The sequence below is a fragment of the Rhipicephalus sanguineus genome, chromosome 10, assembly GCF_013339695.2.
Source record: "Rhipicephalus sanguineus isolate Rsan-2018 chromosome 10, BIME_Rsan_1.4, whole genome shotgun sequence".
In the NCBI taxonomy this organism is placed as follows: domain Eukaryota; kingdom Metazoa; phylum Arthropoda; class Arachnida; order Ixodida; family Ixodidae; genus Rhipicephalus; species Rhipicephalus sanguineus.
In genome coordinates this window covers 40,450,397-40,477,367 of record NC_051185.1, presented here as the reverse complement: position 1 = coordinate 40,477,367, position 26,971 = coordinate 40,450,397, and the positions used below count along the sequence as shown (strand labels likewise).

Here is a 26,971-nt window from a genome sequence, read left to right as displayed (position 1 = left end):
GCTCGTTCCTTGTTCACGCAAAGCGGGTGCATAACCTGAACGAATCGCTGCTTATATTAGAAGAGTAACACACACCAACGATCTTCCCAGCAGTACAGGGCGATGTAGTGCGCGTGTTTTTGATAGCCCGCACTTTCTCTAAACTTTCATTGTGGGACTCCGAATATATGTTTTGCACTGTAAAAAAAATGTTCTTTTTCTTTCTACATTGTATTATAGTTTCCTAATCGGAAAGCCCTGACAGTGGTTTATTTATTTTAAATACTCTCAATGCCAAACGGGCGTTACAGAGAGGAGTGGTTAATACATCATTATAGAATGTTATGCAAGCCAGCTTGTACAGATTAATAGTGTAGGTTGTTAGAAAGATTGGAGTTGTTCATTTTATATGAAAATGTAGGAACAGGACTGCGGCGAGAAAATGTCATCATTTTACATTGTTTACATTTGTTCTTTCGCGATAAACGATACAGTCATCAGCATAAAGTCGGATATAAGATATTAAATTGTCTGGTAGATCGTTAATGTAGATAAGAAAGACCCCAAGTACTGAGCCTTGTGGCACCTGCCTCCAGGATCGGAAGCACTGCAGCTTCCTACACCTCACCTGGTTTCGCAGCACTGCCTCAGAGATTGACCCACGTCTGACCAAGTTAACCAAGCGACTATGTTGGCTAATGTCACGTTGACGTCATAATGACGTCACAAATTTTAGCAATCTGTGACGTTATTATGTTGTTTTTTGCGTCCATTTGCGTTGACGCTACAGATGGTTACTTTTCGTCTTTGATAAAGGCCTCTAAGGCGAGATTTTTCGGACACACTTCTCAAAATTAAAACATACGTCAGTGGCGTAGTCAGCGGTGCGATTCAGAGGGGCGAGCGTGAAGTTGAGCGGTAGAAGAGGAATTCAATGAGGCGAGAAAAGGTTCTGAGTGAGGGGCTTCTAATAAAGTTTGTGAATGACTGACTCAGGGGCTTCAGCATCAAATAAATATGGTTAAGGAGAGAATGACACGAAATTTTGTGGCTGATATAACCTGTGTGATTGATTCCCGTAAACATGCGTATATCTAACGAAGGTAATTTATATGAATTTTGAAGTTTGCATCCCTTATACCTATGATGGCTTGATTGTCATTTCTAATAAACGCTGTGTCTACTAAAGAAAGCCAGCCTCTAAAATTCTTCTTCTTGCATTCATTCATAGCGAGGGTCTCGTTCTCGCAGATTTTATGCCTGGAGGTAGTATGTAAGGGATTATTGCCAGCTTGTAAAACGATCACATGCTTCAAGAGACCAACAGCTAAAAAAAAAAAAAGAGTGTTTCACACTCGCCGTCATGGCTACGAGCGGCGCTGACTATCGCGCCCAGGCAATAAACCCAATAAAGTATACGGACGATTGCCGCAGTAGCTCAATTGGTAGAACATCGATCGCACGCGTTATTCGAAGGTTGCAGGTTCAGTCCCTGCCGGCGGCAAGTTGTCCTTTTGTGCACTTTAATTTCTTGATTGACATTTATATCACAACTACCACAAATAACATCCTGCATACCGAAGGGTGGCCCCACTTCCCCAACCTCGTTTGAAGTGGTTCTGAAGCCTAAAATAAGACATTTGTGTATCTAGGGTTATTGCGCGGGTCAGATTGTCGAAATTGTTAGAGTCGACCTTTATCTGTACAGAGTTACAAATAATATAGGATGCAATGAACTAATTACGTTACAGCTCTAACACTGTGCTCGAATGATATCTTTCGTTTGCGTCGTTGCACGCGCGACTATTCTGTTGCCAGCGTCTCCACGCGATCAGCATTGTTCTCCTTTTCTACCAGCTTGCCACTAAATTACTGGACGCCACGTGCTGGACGCAGAAGACGCCCCTCGCTTTCCGCGCGCGCGCTTCCAGACCGTAGAAAGCGAACAGGTTCGGCGCAGCAGCGGCGCGGCGCGGCAGTCCGCCACAGCGGAAGCCGGCGCCTTGACAACTTGTCGGGTAGGCGTTGCTCGAAACAGCATATATCGCGCTGACAAAGCGTGTTGTTGTTGTTGTTGTTGTTGGGTTCGTCCGCAGCGGCGTGCTCTGCGTTTTGCCCATTGGAGCAAAACGGCGAAATTTCCGGAGTAAGCCTTTGCACCGCCTGACGACGGGCCAGCATGCACCGAAGGCCGCCTACGCGCAGTTACAAGTAGTGCACCGAAATTGCCGAAATGCCCATCGACGACCGATGAGGCTGCTGTCGGCCCCTCTTGCTTTGCGAGCGTGAGCAATGACGTGAGTCACGCCGGATATATACGCTCCTATCACTCTTATCGCTATCTTCGTTGCCGGGGCCAAGAGCATCTTGGCGAACAGCAGATAGGCTTGGCGGGCAGTCAACACCCATGGATTGTCTGACAGACGCCTTACTACTGTGTCAAGATTCGGAGGCACTTGTGACAGAGCCGAGAGTCGAAATGGACAGCGATGGTTCCGGAGAGCCGCCGCAGGAAAAGGCCGCTCACTTTTATGTCGACGATCGCGTCCAGTACATCCGCGAGTTCCTCGCCTCCAAAGGCGTCGACTTCGACAGACCCTGCACCTGCGACAGCGACGGCGATTGCTGGCTGTCGGGAGCACTAGCTCCGTGGAACAAGATCCTCTCAGCGGTGTGCCTCGAGCTCATCGAGCTTCGACCGGCCACGCTCTGTCTCCGCTCCATTGACGTGGACTCCAAAGGCAACACAAGTGTGGAAGCGCTGAACTACGGCGGGTACCTCTTTACGTGGCTACCCAAACAGCACGCCTGTGTGCAGTCGATATGCCTAGTAGAAAGCCTGCTGTTCAAAAAGCCGGCGTTCGCGCTCAAGCTAGCGCTCGGATCGAGCGCCCGCTTGCGTCATCTCACTCTCAAGGGCGGCTACTCGACGCCTTTCAGCGAGCGAGACCTGTCCGACGGCATGGCGGCGCTGAAGACGCTCGAGACCTTCGAGTTCCTCAAGCTGGACATCACTTCCCGCGACCTAGCACACGATATCGCCGCCCTCCTGCGGGAAAACGGGAGACACCTCCTCAAAGTGCGCTTCGAGCGCAATGACCTCTCGCAGCGTAGCACAGCCGTCATTCTCAAAGCGCTCCTCAGGTGTCAGGTCCTCTCTGAACTCTCATTCGACCACAACAACCTGAACAAGGGCAATGTCGAGGCGCTGGCCGCGGTCGTACGTTCCCTTCGGAACCTGAAGAAGCTGACCCTTCGCTACAGCATCTCGGAAGGTGGACCCTTCGGCCCCATTGCAAAGGCCCTAGAGAGTAACACATCACTCGAGGAGCTGAGCTTGAAAGCCTGCCAGATTCAGTTTGAACTGCTCTTCGAGGCTCTGCAGACCAACACGACGTTGAAGGTGTTGGACCTGGACTCTTGCACAATGACCTACAGCGAAGTGAGGCGCCTTGCCAGAGCCCTCACATTCAACAAAGGCCTGCGGACGGTACTGCTGCCACACTGCAGCCTGGAAGACGAGGGCATTGTGGAACTTGCCAATGCGATGGCAAAAAACGACACGCTCGAAAAACTCGACCTGTTATATAACAGGTGTAGTGCTCGGGCTGTCATGGCTTTCTGCCAGTCTCTGACGAATAATCGCACCCTAAGGAGCGTCGGCTTTGGACTAACCTCAGTGTCGGATCAGGAGAGGTACGTAAGACAAGGTGCATGAGCTGCATTTGCAGGCGAGACAGGCTAATTGGTGTGTTGTTCTCTCTCCGCAGGTTACCTTATGTCACCTTGAACAAATGGAAAGTCGTTAATATGGCTGACTTCAATAAGCATTGTTGATAGAGAAGTTGCTGCGGTGGGACCACTGGTTACGATAGTTGGCTGCCAGCCTGAAAGACGCGGCTTCGGTCCCAGCCGTGACGGGCGGATCTTGATGGAGGGGAAATGCTGGAGCCTATACTCGCGGAGAACTTTCTTTGGCAATGCAGTCAAGGCTCCAGAGCCGAGCCACGCCATTTCGATAGACTCCCTGCACAGCTGGAAGCTATCCGACAAAAGATTAATCTGCTGAGGCGTAACCTAAGCATTTCAAAAATGTACAGTTCCTAAGTTGATATCGCCACAAAATCATTAGCCACATTATGTGAAACAGGATTACTTTTATTGATTTTCGGTTGTTTTTTGCTTGTGGCATTCTCCGCTGGCGTCGCATAAGTTCCCTTCAGGAGAAAAAAAAAGAAAAATGGCCTCCTCATCGATGGCGCTTATTTACTATGGTAGCTTGCCACTTCAATCGCCGCATAGCATTTTCAAGAAGCCTGAGAAGCAGAAGCTGTCAAAACAAACGAAGCAAGTGGTCTGCAACGTGTAGGCTGAAGTGAGACTGATGCGACTCTCCGTCGTTTCCGCATTTCGTTCGGTTAGCCAGCTTACCAGCGTAAGTGAGCGTACTGTTGCACGGCTCAGTGTGGAGGTTCTGAGTGGTACCCTGGTTAGAAGCAACTGAAGCGTAGGGAAAGAGTTGCCAATGTGCCTGCATGCTCAGTGATTGTGGTTCAATGTACTCAACCACGTAGCACATGCGAAAAAATAACTGTAGCAAATGCGTATCTCTCACCCCGAAACTGAAACTAGTTTACCAGGAACTACTTTGGCGCAGTAACACAGAACAGTTAGCTACGCCTCCCGTAGCTTTCGCTCCATTGCAGCAGAAAGTTGTCCCCGAGTATGGTGTGCTGTAAGATATCGACGCACGTTTAAAAAAACTCAAGTGCTTAATATTATCTGGAGCCGTCGACTACGTCGTCTTTCATAGCCTAAGCTGCTTTGGGATGTTGAATCCCATAACGCAACCATCCAGCCATATAGTCAGCCAACCAACCAACCTTAGGTAACAGCATAAGGCAGAGCTAGACAAAACACTGAAGAAGAGAAGGGAAAGGTGCCGAGAGCCCATAAGTTGCTACACCGAAAGATTTGGCATATCTATTCTTATGTCTAAACACACAGGTTATTTGCTTTCTTGCCAAACAGTGTTATTAAAGGGCCCCTGAACCACTCCGAGCTCGAATATGAGGTGCTAGATGTCTTCTCATCTACAGTTGATTTAGCTCCACTTCCTCCACTCACGTTATCTTTTGGCAAACATTTGTACAGCACTTAAGCACTTATTGTGGCATTTATCAGGACTTCCTACTTTTCCGCCTGCCGTCGTCTCTTCACGCACGGCACAAAGCCAACTGCACAAAGAGAAATATGATTGTGCACGACAGCCTAGTGAGAAAACGAAGGAACCGTAGCGCCACCTCTTGGGCATTAAATGGCTGCACGGATGTGCGAGACGTCCTCAAGGGGGGGCAGGTGATTTGAATTGTGCGAGGGGCATGCAAATCCTTTAAACCTAATGTTTCTTTTTCGGCATTCAGCATTTTCTCGGCACAACACAATTACGACAAGGTTTTTAAAATGGCGCTTTAACTATGCACTTTAACTTAATATTCGCTTTTTTACACGAAAACATCAGCTAACTAATTCCACTAGTTCAGAAAGTGAGACACTGTTCTTTTAACAATTTTTCTACAATTTTGTATACAGAGATATTTTGCATAATCTGCAGTTGTACTTGTTGGGCCAGTATGTCGGCACAGACTGCAGTGCAGTACCAAACATCCTGAAACCATTGAATATTCAAGAGAGACGACCAATATATCGCAAATCAGGAAGACATATTAATGCCTAAACAGAACTTAACCTATAGTGATTCATGTCGCAAAGCAGGCCCGTAGCCAGGGAACGGGGGGGGGGCATCCCCCCTTCCGAAATTTTTATGATGCATGGTGTTTTATCAAAAATAAATAATGAAAATCGGCATTTTTCTCAAATAGTCAAGGTTTTCAGCAAGTGGCCCCCCCCCCCGAAAAAAATTCCTGACTACGGGCCTGTCGCAAAGCCTAAGTTAGCACTGGTACATGCAGCCAAATTTTTATACACATTATTGATATTTTGCATATCGCTTGCTTCTCCTGTTGCTGTGCTATATGTATTAATGAGCACTAACAGACAGTAATGCCAAGGAAAGTATAGGCGATGTTATTTGTAGTAAATGTAAGGTAAATGTGAAGAAAGAAAAGTGGACGAAAAGATAACTTGCCGCGGGCAGGGACTGAACCTGCGACCTTCGAATAACGCGTCCAATGCTCTACCAACTGAGCTACCGCAGCGGCCATCCCCACGTCCACTTTTTGAGGTATATATGTGCATTTAAACGTGAGAGTGTCAGTTAGCGCAACCAGTAGCCATGACGGCGAGTGTGGAACACTCTTTTTTTCAGCCTGTTGGCGTTGCGTAGCACGTGAACTTATTACGAGCGGGCAGCTGACCAATAATCCCTCGCATACTACCCGAAGGCATCAAGTCTGCCAGAACGAGACCCTCGCTATGAATGAAGGAAAGAAGTGGAAATCTTAAGGGCTCGTTTTTCTTTGTTATACACAATATTAATGAGCACTAACCGACAGTAATGCCAAGTAATAGAGCATCGGACGCGTTATTCGAAGGTTGCAGGTTCGGTCCCTGCCCGCGGCAAGTTATCTTTTCGTCCACTTTTCTTTCTTCACATTTACCTTACATTTACTACTAATAACATCCCCTATACTTTCCTTGGCATTACTGTCTGTTAGTGCGCATTAATATTGTGTATAACAAAGCGAAATGAGCCCTTAAGATTTTCTCTTCTTTCCTTCGTGCTATATGTATGACATACATTCCTCTTCAACTAACATTTCTACACTGCTTACTTTTTCCCTGCATGACTTGGAGGAAATGATTTTCTCTGTGTGTTTATTTTCTTGATTGTTGATTTATTTGATTTTTATAATAGTATATTGCTATATTTCAATTCGCTGTACCTGTTTGAAACAGTAGGCCCAGTCCATCATGGTGGTATAGTGGTTATGGTGCTCGTATTCTAACCAGAAGCTCACGGGTTCGATCGCGGCTGTAGTGGTCGCAGTTCACAGGAGGCGAAATGCTAGAGGCCCGTGTACTGTGCGATGTCAGTGATGTTAAAGAACACCACGTGGTCCAAATAATCGTGTTGTGGCTCATAAAAGCCCACAAATTATTATTAGTAGGAGGCCCAGTCAGGTCTCACTTTGTGGCATTAGATGGGAATGCTTTCCTGTCCTTCTGCTTGTTTCTTCCTTCCTTAGATGCGAAAGGAAATTGCAAGAAAGAGACTCGAAATAAAGTCCTTTTTCTGGGTGAATTGTACTCAAGGAGGCCAGTTGTTGAAATGGGTCCTAACACTTGTCTTATTTAACAATTTGACACATTAAGTGTTGGCATGTCTGTGCCTATGTTTATAAAGGTTTTGCTTTACAGGAGGGAGCTGTCTCATCAACTGAGCCAAAAAGAGTGCTATGGTCGCATTGCGCTGCCGTGGGTGGATGCTGACCTGACTCCCCTGACGATGGCGCTGACAGCGGATGCTCAATCTCTCCGAGAACTTGACCTCGGTGATCTGGACGACTTCTCCTGCTCTCTTTTGTGCTCACTTTTTGACGCTCTCGCCAGCAACACCGTGGTCCGAGCCCTGAAGTTCGAGGCACGGCACTACGAATGTCGCCTGGGGGAAGCTCTGCGCAACGCGTTGATCTCCAATCGGTCCATCAAGAGCCTGGAATTGGAACTGGGCATGAATTCTTTTCAAGGCTCCTTCGTTTGCGATGTATGCAAAGCCCTCCTTGTCAATGCAACAGTGGTCAAGCTGACCCTAATTGCAATTGAAATTGGACTTCGCCCTTCGAAGTTGTTTGCCCAAATGCTCAGTCAGAACAGGACTCTGACATCGATTACACTTTACTCCAGGCATTTGGAAGCAAAGCGAGTGGAGATGATATCTCGGGGACTGGTCAAGAACAACATTGTGACGTCTTTCGTGACCAAGTCCTTGCCGAGGAATCGTGCCGCGCTCCGTATTCGGGAGGCAATTGGACGAAACATTGGCTTGCTCAACAGGGCGGCGAAGTTTGTGATGCGGACCACACTGACGAAGCGCTCTGCCCAGGCGTTTGAGACGCTGCGTGTATCTCCTTCGTTCATGTCGCAGCTTTCCGAGGTCACTGGAAAGTCTGAGCAAGAAACCCTGGCAGCTATTGAAGCAGCGCACAGGTACATACGTTCGCACTACCTCTACCTCACTGGTGTCGTCAAGTTTTCGTTGAAGTGCCACCCGAGCACGCAAACACAGGTGGATGCACTGAACGATTACTGCTGGCAAGCGATTGCACAGTTCCTCATGGTTTCCGATGTGCTTGATGACTTATAATCTTGGAGTGTTACCCTCTCGTGCTTGGTATTTTTCTGGTACTGTGTATGTACGCTGTTACTCCCATACGTTGAGTTTACGCACAACTGCAAGTGTGGTTTCTGGAATACCTGGCATCAGAAACGTTTTTGTATGATGTACGGTGCCAGTTCCTCAAGTTATCGAGAGTGCTTGAAGAACAATACTGGTATACGAATACAATATTTGTGTTTTGAATTATTTGTACAAATGAGACACATGACTGTCATTTGTGTTGTTTCCAGTGCTGCTCAAGCCACTCGGAATTGAGCTAACTAGCTGGGCTTATAAGTTTTGTTACAGTAAAGTAAGCTTTTTTGAAACGCTTATTTTAACATGTACCTGAAAATTCCTTTTAAGGAATTATACAATGCAATTTATTTTTCATTACAGACACTATGTAATCTTCTCATTGTGCCTTCACTTTTGTCTGTACCAATACTTGCTATAAAATGTTTTTCCCAAATGTTCTCTTCATGATGTGGGCACTCTGGTTTGGCAGTGACGACATTTTGGCTGTTGCTAAATGTCATTTTGGTCTCCTGTCCCAGATATAGGACAGCAACATTTGAAAGAAGATTATGGTGGAAAAACAAAAAGCGCATTCACACACAGGGTCAACTGAAGTTCCAGGCATGGGGTGTAATCACATAATCCAGAGGATTAACTCTAGACAGTGGCAACCTGAAGCTTAGCCATCAGTGTGAAAAAAAATTGCTGGAGTGGCAATTATTGCTCAAGAGTGAAGCCGCGCCCACCAAGAGATGGCGGCTGCGGCCGCCATAAAGAATCTGCGTTTGGCGAAAGGGAGCGCTTCCTTTGCACGCCCGACGAGTTTAATATGGCAAATTTTACGGGTCAGATACTGCTCCTAATGTGCTTTTATGGTACTAGTTCTCGTTAGTAAGTCATGGCAAATTTTATTGGAGATCAAGTCGCCAATACTCTTCTCTCTGGGTCACTTTCGTCGGCAATTATAATTAACGTAGTATTTGCAATAACAGATCAGGGGCGTAGCCAGAAATTTTTTTAGGGGGGGGGGGAGGGGTTCAACCATACTGTGTGTTCGTGCGTGCGTTTGTATGTACGCAAGCAAAACTGAAAAATTTCGGGAGGAGTTTGAACCCCCCCCCCCCTGGCTACGCCCCTGTAACAGATCAAAGCCATCTGATCTCTAAGTGGGCACTACCAGAAAAGAGCATGTTTCCGAGATTTTGGTGGGCAAAAGCTGGCTTCACTTTTGCTGGCAAGGCGTTGCGATGAGCTTCCACTCTAGAATTTCTGAGACATAAAATGTCGGTTAACACGTTTGTCAGTGACGAAAGTTGTTTAGCATGCTTGTTGCTGACAAGTGAGCACCGCTGAATGACACAGGGGAAGTGCTAGGAGGTTTGAACGAATTGGTGCAGCCAAGCAAGCACACTTGGCTCTATGCGCTCGGCCGAAACACCAAGTCTCTGAGGTCACGTGTTCTTATAGTATGAAACTGATGAAACTCTGCGTGTTAGGCCGAAATTACCAAGTACAGTACCAGGAAAAGGGGTTTCACGCGTTTCACGCATGGTTTCACGGAAGGCCAGAATGACAAGTCTCCATAGCTTCACGGAGGATTAGCTTCCGGTGTTCATTCCTCCATTAATAAAACGCGCTAGATGCGTACGTGCTGCACATCGGGATATCTCGCAACCAGAAAAAAAAAAAAGGCACAACAACATGGGATGGTCAACACGCCATGGTTTCTCCCGTTCTTCAGAAATGCAACTGATTCGACGAAAAGAGAGTTGCAGTCCGCGAAGCCAATCTTCGGAGGCCGTGTTTTAAATGTGCCCTCCAATATTCTGTTCAGGCTTATGTCAATGGCCACAAGTACGAATGTTGCAGCGCCTGCAGTTAGTAAACGCATAGCCTCTGGAATACATATGGTAAATAAATAACTCAAAGCATGCAGTTCCAAAATAAAATAAGATGGCGCCAATCTTAGAGGCAATAGTTCTCCTGGTTGCACGTCGCCGACGCGATTGTATGGGAGCTGGAAACTCCCCCACGTTCTCCTCTAAATTGGAGTGCGGTTTGGTAGGCCGCGTACCTTGACAACGAAACATATTATACGCTGCTGTCTGACCTTTGCAAAAAAACATGCTACGACGACGCCTTTGCGGTTTAAGTTTCGATCATTGATCTCAGTGGAGATCGGTGATTTCGATCACCCAAAGCCTACCGGTCCGCGACCAAAAGGGAAGTGAACAAGCATGTAGTGTTCGCATGTGCGAGTATGTGTAGCCGTTGCTGTAGTTGCGCAGATCCTGCCGCCCGGTTATGTAGCCCGGTTCTTGGCCCATCCCCCTTTGTGGGTGAGCGCCATCAAGACGAGGACATCATCATCATCATCTTGTGCCGCTTAAACAACACTAAATAAATGCCCAAATCTACCCGGTTTGGCGCGCACGGGTCGTCCCATACCATAAATGCCATAAATGTCGCGCGTCGGAGACCTTGTTTCTCGCTCCATATCGTTCACCAATGGTCCGTTTTCAAAGTTTCTGCCGGGCACAGCCAAGCCATGCACTTCGTCACCGCCGTCCGAGGATTGCTGGCTCTGCAAAGAAGTGAACCACTGGAACTCTGCACTGGCCTCTCTCTCGCTCGAACTGACAGAGGAAGAGCCAGGACGCTTGTGCCTGCGCACTTCCCGCGACGCCAACCCCTACGCCTTCTGCGACACGCGCTTTCTTCTGTCGTGCCTTGTCCGCCAGCACGCGTGTATCAAGAGGCTCAACGTTTGCCACAACGTGTTCGACTGTCGGACTGTTGCAACGTCTGAACTGCAAAAGCTGGGGCCGGGTGGTGCCGTCGAGTGCATAGAGATTTCCGGACGCGCGGCTCGTTTTTGGACTACATTGTTGGACACTGTCGGTGACGTATTCTCTTTAAGGAGCCTGCGCATCGAAGACTTTGTCGTCAACGCCGACTCCACGTCGCGGCTCGTGGAACTTGTTCAGGCGAATAAAGGATGTCTGCGGGAACTCTCCTTTTCTGCGCACTATGCGCACCCCAAGATCCCGGTAGAGTTGATTTGCGCCCTCTACCGGTGCGAAGCCCTGACAGAGCTGTCGCTATACGGACAGCCGACGCTAGAGGCTACCACTGCACTGGAACAACTCATGCAGTCGAACGAATCTATCCAGAAGCTATCTCTTCAAGACAATACCCAAGACCAACGCATCCTAAGTGCGCTATGCAATAGCCTGAGTGCAAACTTCTCTCCCACGGAGCTGCACTACGAATGCGCAAGCCTGAATTTCGGACAGCTGCTGCAGCTGCTTCAGTGCAATAGCAGGCTCGAGTCTCTGGTTCTGAGTGGTAACAAGAACAGACCAATGCATTTGGGAAAGCTCCATGGCATGTCGTTGAACGCGCTACTGGTGCACAGTGCTGGACTTCGCAGCTTGGAGGTTCGTCACTGCGCCTGGACCAGTCATGCCGCCGAAGAGGTTGCTGCCGGATTGGCACGCAACAGTTCCCTCGAGCGCTTCGATGTGTCTCGGTGTTACCTCGACTTTGGCATAGTGCTGGCACTATGCAGGGCGCTTGAAACCAACGATACCTTGAAGATGCTGGTGTTTCCCCCCAACGATGACTTCCTGCATGAGCCGTAAGCACAAAAATTGAGTGACAGCGTTGCATTGTTAACGTATTGAAAGTGAAATAAAACTGCACAGGGGATGGAACACAAGTAGAAGAAGTAGACGGTGTTCCGTATAGAGAAGTAGAAACGTTCTGTCCCCTGTGCAGTTTTCTTTCACTTTCAATTTCGCACCAACTAGCCCCTCAACGCACTTTACATGCTTAACATAAACTGCGAGCAACATAGTAACACAATGTAATGGCGACAGCCAACTTCTATGAGCTTCGCAAATATCTGCCAAAATTGACTGGCTAGCAGTGGCTAGATTGAGGGCAGAAGAATGGATCAACAGACAGTGAGGCCAAGGCTTCTCTGTCTATTGGCTTCATTAAGTTAAGCCGAAGAAAAAACCGAGCCCCTCAATCCATCCCTTCATTTTGTTCTTTCACAGTGAGGGTCTCGATGCATTTTAGGTAGCATGTGAGGGTGTCAGGTGCCAGCTTGTTTAGAGATGATGTCCTACATGATGCCAGGTGGCAAAAAAAGAGTGTTCTATACTCATCGGCATGGCTACAAGTGTCTCTGGCTAACACTCCCAGGATTTCACGCACAGTAATGCTAAATAGAGTGGATGGGGGAACGACCACTGTCGCAGCTCAATTCGAATAGCGTCGGACGTGCAGTTAAAACGTTTTGGGATCAGTCTCTCCCAAGTGCAAGTTGCTTTTTTTGTCATTGTTAATTAATTTCCATTTGTTTCATAATCATTACTCTACAGTTAAAAACCGACAGATGTTGTCTCCCCTTTCCTTGGCTTCATTGTCTGTTGCCCTTATTAGGCTGTAGCTGCTATTGGGTCTGTTTCTTTCAAATCACTAGGCTGTTTCATTCCAATAACCTTTGAGGAATTAAACAAGGTCTCGAGAATATTATAGGCAATAGGCAGTCCCTCTCTCCTTAACACTAATGAAAAGGTAACTGAACATCATGTTCTGAACAAGTTTTCACGCAACCGTGTTGGCAAAACAAGGGTGACAAAACAGCCCGGAATTATTTCTGGTCTTCCGGACTGATACAGGAACTTTGTAACTGACCGTCCTTTTTTAACAGCAGAGCTCTTGTAGGGCTGGGCCTGACGACAGATAAGTTTCCTCATGTCGTGCTTCGGGTCCCAGATACACCCCTAGATGGCATAACTGCCTTGGTCACGGGCGTAGCAGTAGCCACACAGTTGAATAGGGAAGAGTGGCTCGAACGTAAATAGGGCATAAAGTCTCAGTATCAGGGCAGGTGTGCCCGGAGCTACCACACGTTGTTTACCATGAACCATTACTCTACAAATAACGCAATCACAGACACCCACGCAAAATCACAAGGAAAAAAAGATAGCAGAATCGCAGCTCTGCCATTTCCGCAAAAATTCACACTGGGTGAAACTGGGGGTAAGCTTTTATGAAAAAATTGATTTATTTTCTTTCCTATGGCAAAGTTCACAAATAGCCACTCTTCAAGATGAAACGACATAGGCTTTTCAAATTTCTCAAACACTACTGTGTACTTGCTTTCTCTTTACAAGATACACAGGGACACTCTCGTTTTGGTGCATGTGAATCTTGAAAGAGTGCTGCAGTAATGCAGATGTCCTCCCCGACCCTTGTTTTTTTTTGCAGAGTTGGTTTATCTGGAAAGCTGATGGCTGCCAAATGTTTTGCCCGCGTGACGACAACTTGGCCGAAGGCGTATACTCCGGCCCTCACGAAAGCCTTAAAGGTGCCCTTGCTATGTCCAGAGGAGCTGCACCTCTCTGCCTTCGAGTCTTACGACGGCTCTTTTCAACAACTGTGCAAAGCCCTCGGTAACAGCACCATCAAGTGCCTCTACGTTAAAATCTCCATCTTCTCGAGCAGCCAGGTGGAAACATTGCGCGAAGCACTCGCTGCCAACTCCTCCATCAGGAAGCTTGTATTGCAAGAGGACAGCATATCCATTAGCTGCTGTTTTACTGTGGCCGAAGCTCTCAACAAAAACAGAACGGTGGCCGAAATTTCTCTCAGCATCCACGAGCTGAACGACTGCGGTGTAAAACGTCTTCAGTTGGTGGCTCTTGCCAGTGATGCCTTGGAAAAGTTGACGCTAAACTGCATCTATGTGGCGCAGGGATGCATGCGTGACATGCGCGACCTTTGCCCCTCACTGACCTCTAGTGGCACGCTAACGGGTTTCTCCGTCTTCAATGAGAGGCGCCGAATTGAATGTTTAGACGCTGAAGTCAAGCACTGTGTGGATCAGAACAGGAGAAAATGGAACTGTGCCCTTCAGTTTGTGCTCAACCCCTGCGTCAACAAGCGCTGGGCAGTGGCGTTCGAGTCGCTGAGGGAAAAGCCTTGTTTCCTCCAGCGCGTCGTGAGAGCCTCGGGAAAGCCGTCGCAAGACGCATTGATAATGATCAGATCAGCTAAGGGTTTCATAGCGAGAAACTACCTTTTAGTAACTGGGGTTGTGTCGCGAGACATCGCTTGCCATCCTCACCCGGGGACTCAGATAGATAGCCTGAACAGTGACTGCTGGCTTACCATTGTACAGTACCTAAGAGTGCTCGATGTGATCGATGACACTTCCGTAAGTTGGTGCTAAAAACGGCCATGTGATGTCTCATGGTTCGGTGTGTGCAAGTTCTTGCCAGAATAGCAGGCAGTCTGCATTGACAGCTTTTCTTCCTTTCAGGCCTACATGCTCCACATATCAGATATTAAGTGCGGAGCACTTTAGGGGCCCGGCCTGTCGTATGCTGTCGATGCAGATATTCTCACATTAGCCCATGATACGCCAACCGACATTGGACACTTTACCAGTGGCACAAATGACCTCCATATGCTGGACCCGTGGAAACAATAGAATCAATGGAGGACATAATACACACTAACCAGGCTGCTTGCCCAAATGCACCTGTAACCATAACAACTATAACTTGCCATTGCAAAAAAGCATGCTGCTAAAGTGCACTGAAGAAAGCAGTGAACTGAACACTGTAAAATTTTCAGTTTAGAGAAATTTGATGAGAATGTAATGCAGAGATACATGAAGCACTGCATGAAAACCTAACCTGGGATGGTTTCTGCATTAACTGCGTAGGAGTGCAGGTACTTTCGGAACAGACCCAATACTTCACCAAAAGAAAAGTGTAATATGCTTAGTGACGTACACTCGGAAAACATGTCCTCTGACTCTCCTGACTTCCAAAATTGCATCAGGAACATTCCAGACGCATTGCAGCTAACAGCGCGAAACACGTAGACCAACTCGCCAGCACCAACTCGCCTACACCAACTCGCCCAGTTTTCCTCCTACTTAATTCCAGACACGACTGAGCACAAGTCGCTCCGAAAATGAGATCAGCGGCTGTTGAAACAGACGCAACCACCACTTACATGAAAGCCACAGTAAAAGTTTCAACTCGGACAGCAACGCACCCTCTTGCAACGAGCATCAACTGGGTCAGTTCTATCCACAATCAATGTTTTCGCATAGGCACTTGCCTACTCACTTTCCTACACACACATAAAATCAAACTTAAACAGAAGTAGAATTAAATGAGGAGCTTATGATGATATCTCCCAAGAGGAAATACATTTTCCGACATGGATTTCTTCACCCCAAGGTAAATAAGTGGCAAGCACTGAAAACTAACCACCCCTCTCTGCTGCGAAACAGCGAATTCCTACAGGCTGGAAAACTTGTTTAAAAGACATACCAGCTACACCGTTCTTATTAGCTCCTGCATGCATTGTGTACAGAATATATCCTTAAAGGGAGATGATACCTACCCTGTGTGGTCATCACTTTAGACAGGGGTCACTAGTGTATTGTCAAGTCTCACACTTCTTGTATCTTTTTATACACTTGCATAGTTTTGTTGTTCTTCGATGTAATAAAATCATCATCATGTATTATTGACAACATTGATAATCCTTATATGTTCATCAACTTTCTACTGTAAGTGAGAAAAGTTGTTCGTTTTTGCTGCAGGAAATTATAACATTTCTACCTTCTTTCCACAAAGTTCGTGCATTGTTTTTCATCTTTATACAAGGCAATGCCATTTGATAAAACAAAGTGTTCATTTGATTATTGACATATATTTTCGATGTATTTGTTTACCTTGTACTCTATTGTTCCATCCTTGCTTATCTTCAGTTATGCGAAATTGTTATACACATGAGCTCGGCATCTCTTTGTCTTGGCAAAGCCGGCAAGTGCATTGAAACCTTTCTATGAATAATCCAGGTTTAATAAGGATTAATAGTCCAGGTTGTTAAAAAGATGGGAGTTGCTAATTTTATATGAAAATGTAGAAACAGGACTGCGGCGAGAAAACGTCGTCATTTTACATTTGTTTACGTTTAGTTTTATTAGCTATTGTTTGCACCATGAAGAAATAGTGTTAAGGTCGGATTGAAGTAAGGAAGTGTTGCTCGGGTTTGTTATTTCATGATAAACGACGCAGTCGTCAGCATATAGTCTGATATTAAATATTAAATTGTCAGGTAGATAGTTAATGTAGAGAAGAAAGATAAGGCTCAGTACTTGCATACCACTCGAAGGCGACTGCCATCATCCCCTGCCCACATAATGTTGCTTCACACTGCCTCCAGGATCAGAGGCATCGCAGCTTTCTGCACTTCACTTGGTTTCGCAGCACTGCCTCGGAGATTGGCCCACGTCTGACCAAGCTACTATGTTGGTCGATGTCACGTTGACGTTACAATGACGTCACCAATTTTGGCGACCTGTGACGTCATTATGACACAATGGCATCATGATTGTTTTGCATCACATCGTGTTGACACCGCAGACAGTTACTTTTCGTGTTTGATAAGACATCTAAGCCGAGGTTTTTCAGACACATTTCTCAAAATTAAAATGTATGCCAGTGGCGTACGTAGCCAGCGGCAACGTTTATAGAACTTCTAGAAAAGTTGGCCGGCAGTGTGGTTCGGTGGTGTTCAACAACCCCCCTCCACTCCACCCCCCTTAATAGAAACTTTTATGGCTATGCCCCCTGACTCCAGAGCATACTTCGCGCGAACATCGCCAACTCAATTGTTAACTTAATTCATTTACGTCTCCTTTAGACAAAAACAATAATAACAGAGCAAAAAAAGAAAAAATTAAGGGCAGTGCGTATGCGCTGATGCCATTATTGTGTCGTGGTATAGTTCTAAATCCTGCGCTTAATACAGCTCCACTACCGTGGAACTTGAGAAAGTTGGTAGCACGGGCAAACCAGCCCGTGCTATCCTTTGCAATCGCGCGCTTGCCGAGGCAGTGGCGCACTCTCTTGCGCGGCGCGGGTAACGTACAGCCAGAAGTTTCAGAAGCGTTTTTCGCGATTTTAGGTAAACTGTTGTAATTAAGTTTAGGTTATTTCTGTAGTTTATATTATTTTAGACCTTGTTAGTTTATTTGGCACAGGTTTTGAGCGTTGTTTAACCTTTGCAACACGAGACAGTGGACGGACGACAAGTCGGGCCACTAAAGCGCTACGCTCTTAAAAATGTCACGCTCCTCCATGCACTCGCACTGCGTTTTATCGTCGCTTTATCTCCTCACTGTATCAAAACCATAACACGTGCTTAGTGCATGCGTGATCAAAAACAAAACAGAAAAACGGCTCGAAACGTAGCCCGAGATGTCCGACGGCGTTAGACAACAGCCACAGCCAATGCCAACCATAACCAAAGCCAATGTAGGCATAGCGGAAGCCGGAAGTACAGTTGGTACAGTGGCTACCGGAAGTACGGTCCAGGGAGCGTATATTTTTGTTTGCGCCGCTTGCGCAGCCGTCCAGTCGGCGCAGCAGGGCGCAGGGCGCAGGCGTAGCCGCCGCACTTTGTGTGTCTGTGTGGGGTAGCGGACAGCGGTGCCAGTAGAGTACCTGGTAGTGCGGCCTTGAGGCAGCATCGATGGTGCTCGCTGGCCGTCTCCACCCGTCCTCATGGAAGTAGGCGCTCAGCTGGCGCTTGTAGACGTACCGAGGGGGCTTTAGACGAAGCTAAACTTACCGTTCAGCTACTGTCTTCACCATCTTGACGCCGAGAATGTCGAATGCCGGCAGCGTTGCATCCCGAGGACGCGGTCGTGGCAGAGGCCGTCTCAGGTATGTTTGCCTTTTGTTTTTCCCCCCAGGGGTTGCGGGGTAGGCATCTGGGTATGTCATGTTTGTCCGCATACAACCTCTAGCCCTCTCGCCGCGAAAGCGATCTAGGGCGGCACAGCTATTTCAGCCCTCTGAGAGACCGCGCGGGTGATTTTCTAGCGAAAACACAGGCGGCACTAGCGAAAGCAGAGGAAATCGGCGGTTGTGCGAATGCTCCGCGACCTTACTACCAGTAATGCACCAGTAAACGAAATGAGTAAAGTGTATAGCTCAAAGCGGGTGTGGGAGGCCCTGTCTCGCCTCTCGGTTTTCCTGCGCTGGCTAGGCCGAGCGAAGCGGGCAGTGTGCCGTGTCAACGAAGAACGATCGTCACAGCTAATGTGTCGTGTTCACAGCAGGCGCTCTGAAATTATTACTGGCGTTTTTAAATGTCGAAGACAAATTGTCGAAGACAAAAGGGACAAGAATGACACGACACTCGCAACTAATTTTATTTCAGAAACAGTAGTCAAATATTTCCCTCACATTGTGATGCGTTCTCTGTTTCACCATTTTCTTCTCTCTCCGACTCTCATTTCTCTTTATTATTATTATTATTATTATATTATTATTATTATTATTATTATTATTATTATTATTATTATTATTATTATTATTATATTCATTTATCTTTTTATTATTTTTGTATTTTTCTAAAGCTATAACTGTTACTACGCGTATTACCTCATACTTGCGTCACCTTTTCCCCCAATGGTCTTTTCCCGGAAACTCAACACCCTACCTCTAATCCTTACTCACCCATTTCTATCTACACGTGCGAGTGGCACGTGTGAGCCAGCGGCCCGGTGGCCACCGACCCACTCAAGTTCCTTCGCCGCCGCCAGCTCTTGCCATTCCTCTACCGGAGAAAGCGAACCTAATAATAATATCTGGTGTTTAAACTCCCAAAAGCAGGATATAATTATGAGAGACGCTGTAGTGGAGGGCTGTGGAAATTTCGACCACCTGGGGTTCTTTAACGTGCACCTAAATCTAAGTACACGGACCTCCAACATTTTCGTCTCTATCAAAAATGCAACTGCCACGAAGAAAGCGAACTTAAGCCGCCTGCTACGACCCCTCCGCTCCCCTTGGTTCCCATGCATTAGCGATGCATGCACTGCACGTGAAACATTTCTCGTTCTGCGATGTCACCCTGATGGGGGACTGTTAATTACTGCTGCGTTGTTAACTGCCGTAACAGCATTGTAAACACGAAGGTGTTGATTCCACCCGTGAAATTCTACCGATTCCAAAATAGATGGCACCAAAAAAGCAGACGACGGCATGGCTTACTGAAGTGCGCTGAACAAGGTAAACAAGTTTTGTTGCTTGCGCTAGCAGTGCATGGTCGGGGTTCACACATGCAGATAAAATGAGCATCTGCACGAAGCATTGAGCATAACCCAGAGTTCGTTGCTGCTTCACAACTGCACTGATCAATCGTGCTACTGCGTGATACACATCCGCGTCTTGGTTGTGTTGGCATTGAAGCAGAAATTACTGCAGTGCATTCAACTTCCATCTTTTTGCCAATAATAAAAATTTACGAAGCCACATACAGTGTGGCGTGGAGCCAACTTACACATTTCAAATTGTTGACGAAGCTGCTGATGGCAATCGGAAGCCATTGATGACCAAGTCGCAGCGATTTATGAGGACCTACGGAGGCACGTGTGCGACTTCAAGGAGCGTTTGCAACAACGCATTGATGTGAAAGGAAGCCATCTTCCAGATGTAGTTTTCATGAAATGGCCTTGTAATTGGTGGTAAATGAATGACATACTTGGTCCTATTTATAGGCACTTCTACCTATTTTTTCCCTGGGTCCCTGTATAATATATGACTACTTGAAATATAACGTTAATGAAAAGCAACGGATAATGAAGCCAAGGAAAGAACGGGGGATGTTAATTGTTCTGTGTTAACTGTATTGTAGTAATTGTGATGTAAATGTGAAGAAAGTAAGGTGGATGAATGAATGAATGAAGTTTATTTAAAAGTAGTCCGGCAGTTGTCTACGAAAAGACAACTTTTTCGTCCACTTTACTTTTTTTCACATTTATATTACAATTAGAACAGTGCAATTAACGTCCCCTGTACCTGCCGTGGCTTCATTATCTGTTGGTTTTCATTAAGGTTGTATCAAACAAAGAAACGAGCCCTTAAAATACCCTAGTCTAAATATGTCCGACTCCATGCCACCCTGTATGTACGCTGCTGCCGCTATTCTATATCATTGAGAACGTACTGGCAAAAGGTGTGTTTACGTATGTCCTGTTTGTGTTGTGCGGTGATATATTTTGTCTATTTATTCAGTGCTGATGAAAATGCGTGGTAGCCAACAGAGGCGACACGGATTTCTAGCAGATACATTTTGTGGGAAACAACACTATGCTGTCTCTTGGGACAAATGTAGTGAATCTTGCACCCTATCCTGTCTTCTCTCGTTTTTGTTATTCATTCTCAGTTGCGCCACAAATATTTCGTTATGAAAAAAGCCCTTAACCCAGACCAGGACGATGTCGTCTGCTATTACCTGCTCCGCATCTTCTACAAGGCTGAGTAGACGCTGTCCTTTCGCCGCACTGCAGCTACGAAAGTAGTCCTCAGTCACGTGAATCTTCTTAGAACACCTCGCGAGCCACGAAACCCGTGAAAACACATGCAGAGAGCGCGCAGCGTGTGTGCAAAGCAAGGGGAACTCAAGGCGGCTTGAAGGGGAGAGCGGAGAGGTGTACAGTCGTGTTACGGGGTTTTTTTTCTCTATACTCAGCAGCAGCGCCCCTCCTCGGCGCAGGTCTCCCCTACTTACAGCCACGGCCTCTTAGATAAACTTACGACCTGCTCACCGGTGCTCCTTCTACGGGAGCGCGCGGTCCTCAAAACTGGCGGATAGAGACCGAAGGTGCCGCCAGCACTTACCCCCCTAGCAGATGATGCAGCGGCTTTGTTTACATTGAGTGCACAGCGGTCCTGGGCTCCTGGCGTGCTAGTATTGCACATTCTTGTTAATGCACTAGTGTTAAAGAGCTCGTTTTGCAGAATTTCTGGTGTCGGTGTTGGCGTCGTTGGTTGTGAGCGAAAAATCGAGAAAAATGCAAATAAAATAATTAATAAAAATCTTCGGTTCGGGTAAGAATCGAACTCGGGCCGTCTGCGTGGCAAGCAGGTGTTCTTCCACAGAGCAGATGTTACGTGATTTTAGTCACGTGACTAGGTGTTACATGATGGTACGTGATTTTTGGCCATGTCAGTAGTTGTTATGTGATGTTAATGATTTTAGTTACGTGACTAGTTACATGATGTTATGCAATTTTTAGTCGCTTGACGAGTTTGTTGCATGATATTTAGTCAGATGCCTAGATGTTGCGTATTGTTATGTGGTTTCAGTCGCGTGACGTTACGTGGTTTTAGTCACGTGACTAGTTGCATGATATTACACGATTTTTGTCCCATGACTCGTTACTTGATGTTATGTGAGTTTTAGTCGCATAACAGACTCGCCCATCATAGTTATTGCATTCCACACCATGCAAATTGGCACACGTGCTGTGGGAGCAAAGCAGAAGGTGAAGAAGAGGACAAAGCGAGTGCGTGCCAATTCTTTCACCACTCCTCACCATGAAAAACTTAAAACTGCTCCGCTGTTAAAAACCCTTAAACTTTCAAACTGCAGCAGCACACCATTGCGAGAAATGTACCGTTACCGTTCCCTAACACTCCTGTGACTGCATGGTTATCCCGTGCCACTGATGATATGCATTAACCACCGAATGTCACAAAGGCCGCAGAGCATGCGGAGGCAGTAACCAAGAGCAAAGCCCGCAAAGTCGTAAGCCGGCGAAGTGATGAGGGTGGGGTCAGTCGTGGTGCCATGGTGTGCGGCGGCAGTTTGGTGAACTAAAGAAAACTGGCTACACGGGGAGCGGCGGCATGAGCTGGTCAGAAGTTTATTAGGGGAAGGGTCAGGAGATAATGGTGAGGAGGACCCACATCAACAAAAACCAACGACACATCAACCTTGGCAGACCATTCAAACAGGTACAAGATAACTCTTCATGCCGAGTCACAGAGAGGACGCTGACGCGTGACTGCGATTCTTTGTGTATATGCACAGCCTGAACAAGTTCGTGCGCTCTTTGATTTCTATGTTGAAACAACACCGAGGTGTCGCAGAAGAACGGTGTGCACCCATACTTTTTGCAGTGCGCTGCTAAATGAATGCCAGCATGTTTTTGTCTTGTTTTAAGGGTGTGCCATGGTTGATGCATCATCGGTCTTTGTTCATGTGGGTCCGCTTCGCCATTATCTCCTCCCCCTCTTGGCCTGTCATGCAATGTATGTATGTTTTCTTAAGTTGCCCTTCATATTGGCTCGTTTTTTGGTATAAGCTTTCAGTTGATAGACAGTGCTTGTGTATTCTTCTCTTGTATTCTCGTTTTTTTTTTTGTTACACCACATTACCAACCAGCCCAGTTTACCACGCTTTTGCATCTCTCATTCTTCCTTTTTCTTTCCAGGCCCAGCCAGACTATCGAGACCCCTAACAGCAGCACAAGAGCAGGTAACGCTGCCAAGCCTAATGGGGCTGTCATGGACCAGAATGCATCATGCACAGCAGCGTCTTCGACTCCTACTTGTAATTCTGCTTATGACAAGTTGGCACACAAGCGCTTGGATCCCAAATATGGAGGTGGTGGTGATGCTGCGACAATTGCTGTGCTCAATAAGAGGCATACTGGCCCGGCGATCAGACAACCCGGAAGGGCACAGAGTAATTGGTGGGACAGAGCAAGTGATGTCCAGAATGCTGTTGTAAGCAATCGGAAGTCTCCGTGTGTGGCAAATACAAGCAGTTCGGGCAGTGCTTCCGGGAACCGCCAGTCCAACTTGCCGGGACGCGGCAGGGATGCACCCAGGCATGCTTCTCACGAGGAACATGATAGACAACAGCGCAGGCCAGTTGCGGGAAGACCCCGGAAAGACTTTGCCTACGGCGGAACTGACACGGCGAATGCCATGCCCTCCTCTAGTAGCCGTCCAGGTACCAAACCATTTGCAACATCCTCGAAGAGCTGGAAAAGTCCGCCTAGTATCCACGAGGCACGACACGGACAACCTTCCATCGCGTCTGTGGCTGCTGGCACGGGCCATTTGTATGCGCTGCATTTGCACAACAACTGTCCCAATTTGCCGCCAGTGGAGGATATTGTGAAGCATCTACAACAAATACAGATATTATTTCAGTGTGCAGGCCTCAGTATGGAAATGCCCTGCTCGATGACAGACACAGAGCCCTGTTGGATCCTCAACAACCTGAGAACATTCAACCGCATCCTGATGAGGGTCGATATTGAGCTGAAAGAGGAAGAGCCCCGTAAACTCTGTGTCTGTTCCCTCAACGAAGCGGTGGTGGCAAATTCTGACGCTGACGGGCTCTTTGATGCTTGCATCCTGTTCCACCTTCTCCTCAAGAGGCACAAGTGCATACAGACGCTGCACCTAGACAAGACGGTTGTGGCATCCGGTTACCCCCAGATACTCTGTGATGCACTGGCCTGCAACAGGGGCCTCAGGCACCTTGCCATTGCTTGTTGGGACTTCTTGCCCAGCACCGAACGCACACTCGTCTACTCGCTATGCAAGATGCCCGCGCTTGAGACTATCGGCATCTTCAAACTGTCTGTCGGGCCAAGTGCAGCCACGCGCATTGGGGACATGATAGCAAGGGCAAAGTGTGTGCACAACGTGAAGTTCCTGGAAAATGACATGTCGCCTGAGGCCGGCACAGAGCTTATGAAGGGACTGTGTCGGAACAGCACCCTCGAGCTTATATGGCTCGATGACAATGCCCTTGGAATCGGCGGAGCGCGCTTCCTTGGCGAATACCTGGCCATGTCTTCCAAGCTGCGAGATCTGTCGCTTAGCGATGTGCCATGCTTTGATGAACAGCAGCTCGTGTTCATTGCGGAGGGGCTGAAGACCAATTGTAGCCTCGAGAAACTGAAGATTCATGGGTGCCACGTTACTCCAGCCGGCATTGACAGGCTTGCTGAAGTTTTAAAGAGCAACACCACTCTCAAGCACCTGACGGTGTCCTCGTGCAACCTTGCCCAAGCGGAGACGAAGTCTCTCGCCATCCTTCTGGAGTTCAACGCCGGCCTCCTCGAAGTAGACTTAAGGGACAACCTTATCAACGACTTTGGAGCAGTGCGATTGGCTCAGGCACTGAAGTTCAATATGCACCTCGAGACACTCAACCTCGAGGCTAACCATATTAACTCGCAAGGAGTGGTTTCACTCGTCGAAGCACTCGCCAGCAACAATGTTCTTAAAGAGCTGAGGCTAGGCTGCTTCGAAGCAGAAGATGAAGAGGACGAAAGGGCTGTCACGACAGCCTTGAATCGTATTGCAGCACATGGCCGAGTGCGACTGTGCTACGACATGCTCTCGGGTGTCTTGCAGCTCTCGGAGAGCCTCCGCATGAATGCAGACCGAATCACGTCAGTACACCTGGATGCAAGCGTCGACCTAGATTCCGACTGCCTCAAGGACCTGTTTGTTGCACTGGCTTCCGTTCCATGCCTCAAATCCCTCTGCATAGAGTCCCAAACCAACATGGACGGTTCTGCTGCAAGGAGGTTTGCCAAACTGCTGAGCACAACGAAGACGTTGAAGCACATTCAGATCAACAGCTGCAATGCAGACAATGTGGCCCTGGAAACAGTCATGAGGGGCTTGAAGAAGAACCAGTCTGTGTTGCACATGGAGATGGAGTTCTCAGCCATCAGCAGTTCGTGCACAGACGCATTTGTGGAGATGTTGAAGGGTAACAAGACGCTCACCCACTTTGGATACCTTACGACCAAGCTGTCTGAACTGTATGTCATTGCTCGCGAGCTGCCTGCGAACCGCGTCCTCACCTCTCTCAAGATTTGGGAGAGGCCCGGCTTCCAGGACGTTGTTTTTGAAATCAACGAGATCCTTCGCCGCAACGTCTCCTACCTTAACCGAGCTGTTGAATTTGCCCTGGCCCCGGAGAAGTTTGGCATCCGGCGGCATCCGGCTGCAATTTTCGAGGAGCTCTGCGACACGGAATCCTTCCAGAACCATCTGGCCAGGGTTGCCGGCCCACGCGGTGCGTCCGAGGCAATGCACAATGCCCGTCGATACATCACCACCCACCTGTTTGCCATCGCGGGGGTTTGCCAGGTACCCGTCACTTGCTGGCCTCACCCGGAAGGTGCGCGGCAAATTGACTGTCTGGACATGTTGTGTTGGCTGAACATATTTGCGCATCTGAAAGTGACGGACATACCGCGTAGTTCGATGGAGTCTTGACATGTTACGTCGCATTTCTCTCCTCTTTGCCATGTTACCTTCATAGCAATGTCTTATTGAATGAAAACCCTAGTGTTCACATCGATCAAGGTAACGTGACAAATGGACGGAGAGGCATTCTTTCTAATATACTGATTTGTGTATGTGTACAAGAGGCAAGATACCAAAGGGCAGATACGCGTAGTACCAGTACAAGGTACATTCGTACCCTTTATTTACACTTTATAGTCGATGCTTTTCTACATTTAGCATTGTCTCGCGAACGCTAGTTATACGCGAAAGCTATATTCAGTGTATTTTAAAAGTTCTCATTATTTTGTTTAATTAGCGCTTATCCCAGCCAATGTTTAAACCAAATATGTAGTCCCACTTTTATTTTTCAGTACTAATCAATATTAGCACTACAGTGGTACAGGTTTTACGACTGCGGTTGTCGGTGTGTGAGGGTTTCGCCGTTTTTGCCGAAATTTTTGCACAGTAGACCGGCAGCTTACATTTTGCGAACTTTAAAGTGCTGCGTCATTTTTTTTACTCATCGCTGAGCTGGTGCGAGTGGTGCGCACTTTTTTTTATCCTTCAGTTTGTAACGCTTCCGCAGCTTATTATGCTTTGCGAAGTGTTGTTGCATCCATTAGAAATGTGTGCTCTAGTCTTGCTTGTAACTGCGAGTGGTTCCTATACAGCTGTGAACACATGCCATGTGCTTGATAATACAAGGTGGCTAGGTGTGAGCAGGTGCTGTGGCTAATCACAACACACTCCAAGTGCTTGATGAAATGAGGCAGCTAAGCGTGAACAGCTTCTATTAGGCATTGGTCGAACCATTGGCTTGGTGCTCGAGATTTCATGCTGAATTGGCATATTGTGATGTGTTGCTTTTTATACAGCGTCCAAGCACGCTTCCAATGTGGTTGCACTAGCTGTTTGACGGGGACGGCTGAGTCTTGCTACGCAAGGTTTCTTGGCCGCTTAGTTGGACACCTGTGTAATGTGAAACGCCAAGTGCCTTTGCTCGCATTGACCTCTGCTTTTTTTTTTTTTATCAGGTCAACAAAGTGCGATGTGCAGATTTTGTCACCAGACGCGCTGATCTGAAACGTCTGTAAATTTTAATGCCAGACACTCGAATGCAGTGCTTGTGGTTTTAGACACTCTCCAATTGCAATGTAAGCAGTATGTAAGCAGCTTGGCTGTGTACGTTTTTGTGATATGACGATTGCGTATTTGCCTGAAGTAAACAATTCGCAAATATTTTGTGCTATGTGTACGAGTGCTGTATCTGTGATAATTGCACGAGTGCTGTATCTGCGATTGTCGTCGCACTCGAACAACGGCTTGTGTCGTTTACGTCTTTGGGGCCGGCACACTATGTGAGCACCTCAACTCTATTCTTGTTTGATTTTTGTAATCTCGTGATTCCGCGTTTTTTGCCTGAAATAAAAATTTACTTTTCCACCATCTTTAGGACAGTGCTTTGTTTATG

The 26,971-nt window shown here is 47.2% G+C and overlaps 3 protein-coding genes across 4 annotated transcripts; all 3 read left to right on the top strand.

Moving 5' to 3' along the window:
* Positions 1-2,021: 2,021 nt before the first annotated feature.
* LOC119371739 (uncharacterized) lies at positions 2,022-8,788 on the top strand. The gene is made up of 2 exons (XM_037642195.2): positions 2,022-3,675; positions 7,360-8,788. Exons 1-2 carry the CDS (start codon positions 2,387-2,389, stop codon positions 8,303-8,305), a joined length of 2,235 nt encoding a protein of 744 aa, XP_037498123.1. The 5' UTR covers positions 2,022-2,386; the 3' UTR covers positions 8,306-8,788.
* Positions 8,789-10,369: 1,581 nt separating this feature from the next.
* On the top strand, positions 10,370-16,485 carry LOC119371738 (uncharacterized). Its single transcript, XM_037642193.2, has 2 exons — positions 10,370-11,975; positions 13,619-16,485. Exons 1-2 carry the CDS (start codon positions 10,798-10,800, stop codon positions 14,580-14,582), a joined length of 2,142 nt encoding a protein of 713 aa, XP_037498121.1. The 5' UTR covers positions 10,370-10,797; the 3' UTR covers positions 14,583-16,485.
* Positions 16,486-17,762: 1,277 nt separating this feature from the next.
* Positions 17,763-26,946, top strand: LOC119371737 (uncharacterized). Of its 2 annotated transcripts, XM_037642192.2 has the most exons (3): positions 17,765-18,105; positions 19,406-19,458; positions 22,668-26,946. In XM_037642192.2, exon 3 carries the CDS (start codon positions 22,741-22,743, stop codon positions 25,486-25,488), a length of 2,748 nt encoding a protein of 915 aa, XP_037498120.1. In that variant the 5' UTR covers positions 17,765-18,105; positions 19,406-19,458; positions 22,668-22,740; the 3' UTR covers positions 25,489-26,946. The 2 variants fall into 2 exon arrangements, with proteins under 2 accessions (XP_037498118.1, XP_037498120.1); XM_037642190.2 differs by lacking the exon at positions 19,406-19,458 and having other exon boundaries at positions 17,763-18,105.
* The last annotated feature ends 25 nt before the right edge of the window (positions 26,947-26,971 follow it).